This window comes from Gossypium arboreum, chromosome 4, assembly GCF_025698485.1.
Source record: "Gossypium arboreum isolate Shixiya-1 chromosome 4, ASM2569848v2, whole genome shotgun sequence".
Lineage (NCBI taxonomy): Eukaryota > Viridiplantae > Streptophyta > Magnoliopsida > Malvales > Malvaceae > Gossypium > Gossypium arboreum.
In genome coordinates, this window is record NC_069073.1 from 1319866 (window position 1) to 1325865 (window position 6000).

The 6000-nt window shown below is 35.4% G+C and overlaps 1 protein-coding gene across 1 annotated transcript; it reads right to left on the minus strand.

Annotated features, from left to right (window-relative positions):
* Positions 1–33: 33 nt before the first annotated feature.
* Positions 34–3086, minus strand: LOC108458987 (IQ domain-containing protein IQM1-like). Its single transcript, XM_017758365.2, has 8 exons — positions 2758–3086; positions 2552–2666; positions 2360–2425; positions 2105–2193; positions 1933–2020; positions 1603–1833; positions 1368–1469; positions 34–1273 (listed from the first exon to the last, which is right to left on the minus strand). Exons 1-8 carry the CDS (start codon positions 3084–3086, stop codon positions 908–910), a joined length of 1386 nt encoding a protein of 461 aa, XP_017613854.1. The 3' UTR covers positions 34–907.
* Positions 3087–6000: the final 2914 nt, after the last annotated feature.

The following is a 6000-nucleotide window of genomic DNA, read 5'->3' on the forward strand; positions in this document are numbered from 1 at the left end:
AAGGGAAGAAAAGCCTATAGTTTGGGTCCAATGTTTTGTTTAACTTTTTTGAGGAAAGGAAACATTTCATTAACATAAGAAGAGTACAATCATATGAGCCCAAAAGCACAAGAGGTGACAACACTTAGAACGTGGGTAAAGAGCCACCCGATCAACCATAGCCACAAGCATTCCTATCTGTCACTTCTTGCATCGAGGGAGGGAGGACGGTGATCGGATTTATCAACACCAGCGGGGCTATCGTTCTTGCGACCAGTAGAACCACCGTCGAGGAGGAGCCAAAGGTGGGTCCAGATGGACCTCCGTCGGGGACACCGACGGCTTGAGATCCTTGCCTTCGAGAGGGCATCAACACCATAACAGTAGGGGTTCTAGTGCATTGCATTGGTAGCAAATTAATTTATTTGCATTAGAATGTTAAAGAGTAGAAGAAACTGGCGTGATGACACCAAAATCCATCGGAGCTCATATTCGACGGAACTCCGGAGAGGCACCAGCGTGGCAATCACCAAGAGAGCAGAGGACTTCATCAAACAAAGGAAAGATAAAAAAAATAAAGTTTGTAAAAACAGTGGCCTTACAAATAGTTTGAAAGACAAATGGCGAAAAATGGGAGAACCCATAGAGCACCAAGACACTGCCTTTCACGGCCGGCTTGAGACCGGCAAAAGAAGAGAAAGGTATGAACTTGAGTTATTATGCCGAAAACAATGAAAAAAAAGAAGAAGCTAGAGTTGCAGCGGGATCGCTCCGGTGGCCGGGCAGCCACTACAAAAAACAGAAAAAAACAGAAAAAATAAAACTTGAAAGAGAGAAAAGAAACTCGTAGGGAGGAGGGCAATGTGCCGTGCATGATGTACAAAGGCCTATTCTTAATCCTATATAAAATTAAGTAATACTAATAGTATTAATTAGTAGCGGAAAGCCGGACCCTTGGGCTAACGAGTCCAAGGTAAGCAAGCCTAGGAGACAAGAGAAGGTTTGGACTTGGTCTTGGAGAAGGGATGGGGCCACAAGGCTTGACAACAAGCCTGGGTGATAAATTAACATGTTCAAGTGCCTTGAATTGTAGCTGTGCTGGGTAGTCTCTGACACAACCAATGCGAGGTCCCACTCCTGTACTCCATTTGTATCTCACTGCTTCCTTCACCTTCCCCGAATCAATGGATTTCTCTTTCCCATGAATTGCATTGTTTTCAGATATCTCTGCTGCAACTTTCAGCTCCTTTTGAATTTTATCTTTCCAGGGGATATCTTCATCTATGGGATTTTTCTGCAGATCCATGAATTAATTATAAATTTAATAATATGAATCTTTAATATCTTCAAGTAATGGAGCATGGTGCATGGAGGGTCAGTTGAGTTACCTTAACGTTGGTCAAGTCGACATGATGTTCCTCTAGGAAACTGCACAATTCCATGAAATTTTCTTCTGTCGGGCGATAATGACCACTGTAGGCCCAGATTGCCTGAAAAATCACATAGAAAATGACAACGAACTTTCAACGTATGTTGAAAATGATCAAAACATAATTCTTACTCATACTATATACAGTATAAATAACATTTTCTTGCATGCGGATTCAAGGGTGCAACACATACGTGAAGTTTACCATGACGAACAACCAATCTGCCAGATGCAATGGTGGCTCCCCCTGCTAGGAAACTCGAGTGCTGAAACAGACCTTTCACTTTCTCAGCAACGTATAGGATTCTGGATGTACTAAGAACAAATATCCATTTGCTTCCTTCTCTGGTGCTCACTGGCGCTTTGTTTTGTTTATAAATCAGCTTTCCCTTCTCCAGAATAACTTCGTACGCTTCCCTTTCTTTCTGCAAAACCAAACAATAAAAAAACATTCTTCACAACTGCAATAAAAAAGGAGCAAAGCAAGTATGATACTACTCTATTGAATTGCCCTTATAAATTACCGGTCCAAGATATTTGATGCATTGACGCTGTAGGTCTGCCCTCGAGCATGTATCTAGAGTGACTGCTTTGCCATCTCCAACATCCAACCTTCATTACGATGGAAATGTAACTAATTCTTCAAAAATGACAAAAGAAAAGCTGTATTACTGGAGATGAAATTTCCCTATTTACCAGTAGAAGAAGGGCTGACAACTCCCGCTCTCAAACCAAACATTGTAGTAAAAGTGTAGATTGTGACCGTAACGATGGCGTGGATCAATCTGCATGCCCAATCACATGATATCAAAGGAAAATATTTGTAAAACTAAACGAGACCGTAACAAGCAGAATCCGTGTTGAGGTCATCATGACTTTGATCGTACTTAAAAGTGGGGTTTACTTAATCAAAACAAGCCCTGTTAAAACTCCAAACTAAGGTTGACTTACAGCTTCAAGCCAGTGACGTAAAGCCAACTGCTGACCTTTCACGTCCTTTGATAACCCTTTTCCTACCTATATGTACACCAAAAATTCAAAGTTCAAATAATGAAACTAGGATTGACTGACATTTTCATTTAGAAATTCATTCATTTCATTTCCACACGCTGGCCAAATGGAAAAGGAAACTACTATACAAACCTTGGCGGCTCTTGTCCGAGCTCGTGCCCATCGGGAAACAGCTGTTTCTGATTTGTTAGCATTAAAGAAGGAAACAGAACTCCGTCTAAGGGCTGCAAATTCTAAAGCCTTCCACCTGCACCCCCCCAAAAAAAGAATAATGAGCCATGACCCAAATGAATATGCAGAAAAGAAAACCAAGAGATGGTACTTTAAAGAGAACAAACCAGAGCTCTTCAACAACTACAGCACAATCTGCTAGGTTTCTTCGAGTCCGGTAACTCTTGTAAAACTTTTGCAGCTTAGTTGCTGCTGCATGAAGCTTCTCTGTTGAGCCATTAACCAATATTTTATCATCATTTCCAGTTCCACAGCCTGAATCCGAAATCTTGGTACACATCAGAATATCCGCTGCTGGAACTATAGTGGTTTTAAGCTCCAACTTCTCGGGTTTATTTCTCTTGAAGCTACTAGTCTCATGACCAGATTCATCATCATTATAATTCTCCAAATCCCTTCTCTTGAATGTCTCCATCATGCTTGTCATCAAAACCATATCTCTGCAAAACAATTTGACTATATCAACAACAATCTATCAAAAACCCTCAACTCAGTGTCATAACAATTACGAAGAAAGGAGTCGCCTGATAAAAGTAGGAAATTAAACAAAAGTAATTAATTCGTACAAAAATGTCGAGGAGGGTGAGTGTTGGTTGTTAAGACGACTGGGATAGAGCCTTCTTTATATAAATAGCAATGAAAATAAATGAAGTTTAATAAAACATGCATGATTCCTTCAAATACGTAAGAGGCACAACAGAAGACATGACAAAAAATGAGAGCCGTTTTTGAAAATCTTTGTCCCCATCAAAACCTGGTGCTTTGAATAGAAAATACATAACACGAGTTGTTTGAAAACGAAGACTTCAAAGTTTCCCCCTACATTTTCCTATCATCTAACTTTAAATCCTTTTGAAAACGGCCGATGACATGTTATAACTACAGTAAACTTGTGGACCCTTCAAAGTTCCTGTTTTTCCTTGCGAATTTTTTCCCCTCTTTTGGTTATGAGGAGAAGAAGAAAGAATTAGTCAAACAACCTGCTCCATCGTTTCCATTGTAAAATAGAAGCTTGTGTGTTTTTTTTTTTATGTTTTTAACTCGTTTCACAAAGCGAAGACAATAGCTTCCTATTATGTCTTTGATCAGAACTTCAAATTCTTAATTTAGAATCTCTGTTGTGTAAAATAAAATAATAATATTGTTTTGAAGTGAAAAGAAAATTGGAGAACATATCGAACAGAAACTACCGACCAACAACCATAGAAGTCAAAGACTTGGAGGACGAAAATTTCAGGGTCAAACGTAAATAAATTTAGTCATTATTCATGCATGTAGGGCATGCCTTACTCCATGGGGAAACCAAAAATGCTTATCATGACTACCAAACGTTTTATTTTCTCCCTCTTTCATTACTTCTTATATTTTCTACTTCCTCTTTAACTTCCTATATTATTATTATTATTATTATTTTGCATATGTTTTTATATAAATGCATGCTCACAGGAAGAAAATACCATTTCTTGTTTTTTCTGATAAGGAATGTCATTTTCTTGTTGAAGATGACTTAATTCTACAACAGTATCAAAGAAAAGATTAATCACCGAGTGTGTGATTCACAAATAATCTTGATTTCTCGAAAATTCCCTCTCAAAAGCTTGAAACACCCTCGCCAAATCTAGCTGAAATTAATTTTGAATATGAAATAATCACTTTGTCTCGTCTTATATTTTAGTTATATATGTTTGAAACGTTACGTTTTAGTTATTTAAGTTATTATTTTGTTATGAAATTGTCACTAGACAATTAAGATCTGTTACCTCCCAAACAACATTTCATTGTGCCAACGTGGATATCCAATTGGGATGAGAAAAGTTAATTTTTTTTATGTAAATAGAATACAAAATTTTACCCTAAAATCTAATTTTCTCCTGTTTAAAAAGAAGCAATAGTTTTTTTTTTTTTTGCTACCATTAGAGAAGAGAAGAGCAGAATGACGGAGAAGAAGAAGAAAAAGAAGAAATAGACGCACCAACCTCTATACATGCTTGCTATTGAGGTTGCTTACAATACACAAATAAACAAAAATGAAGCATGTTCTTTTTGTCTGTCACATATACAAAAAAAGAAAAGAAAAGATGAACCACCTTTTTGCAAAAGCAACCATAATGTCTGAACCCAAAACCCAGGTAAAGAATAAAAAACCCATTACTTATTATAATCCATACTTGGACCTTCCATTGAATCGATCCTTTGTTTTTCCATACTTGGAACACTCAATTTGATTTCTACCATTTCGATTCAACAAAGACAACTATGAAAATGTATGGTTTTTTTGGGTCAAAATGGAAACAAAAACTAAAGAAAAAGGAGACCAATGGTTCTGTTTTTCCAGTTTAAGGATTAATCTGATGCATTAGTTTTGATTATATCAGGAAGCCAAATTAACATTTTTCTTTAATTAATTTAGAAAATTCAATTAATTAAATTTATTTAATGAAATAATCAATTAATTTACTTAGTTCGACATCCACGTTGGCATTTAAAACTCATTTTAATTGCCACGTCGGACTGTTGTTTGGGAAGTAACAGATCTTAATGGCAGAGCAACCGTTTCGTAACAAAACAATAATGTAAGTGAGTAAAACATAACATTTCAAACATAAGTGACTAACATGTAACCTGGGGCAAACAAAAGTGACTATTTTGGTAGTTTACCCTTTTTTTAAGGTTAAATTATGCTATTAACCCCTATATTTGACGAGAGTTATAAATATAATCCATTTACTTTAATTTGGTCATTTTTTGTCTTTATATTTTTTGAATTTTAAAATTTCAGTTTTCACGAACCAATAATTGTTAAATTTATTAAGTTAAATTTTGTTTTTGGAAACTGCTGCCGCAAACATATTATTATATGTGTAATGCTATGTTAGCTTGTTATATATGCGTATTACTCACTAAAAACCTAATTAATGGATTAACGACTATTATTTACGTCAAGATTGAAATTTCAAAATTTGAAAAGTCTAGAAACTTAGAATGATCTAATTAAAGAATATGAACTAAGGCTTACTTTGGATGGGTGGTGAAATTGATTCCAATGAGATTGAAAACAACAATAGCAGTAACATTGGAAACAATTCTGGGATATGTATTTTGATGTAAACATAGTGATGGTGTTAGAGGTAAAAGTAGAAAATGACCATAAAAGATATTAGATTAAGATTAGTGTATATATAATTAAAAAATATTAAAATCATACATATATTAAATAAAAAATAAATAAAATAATGTTAATGTTAATGTTAAATGATTCTTAGAAAATATTAAAGTTATATTTATATTAAAAAATATTTTTATTATTTTTATATTGATTAATGTTGAGGCATTTTTCAAGGAGTATCTGT

Coding starts and splice junctions, on each gene's coding strand:
- LOC108458987 (XM_017758365.2), bottom strand. CDS start 3,086: ATGGTTTTGATGACAAGCATGATGGAGACATTCAAGAGAAGGGATTTG. Junction 2,021..2,104: donor TGTCAGCCCTTCTTCTACTG/GTAAATAGGGAA, acceptor ATCGTAATGAAG/GTTGGATGTTGGAGATGGCA. Junction 1,470..1,602: donor TTCGTCATGGTAAACTTCAC/GTATGTGTTGCA, acceptor GTGATTTTTCAG/GCAATCTGGGCCTACAGTGG.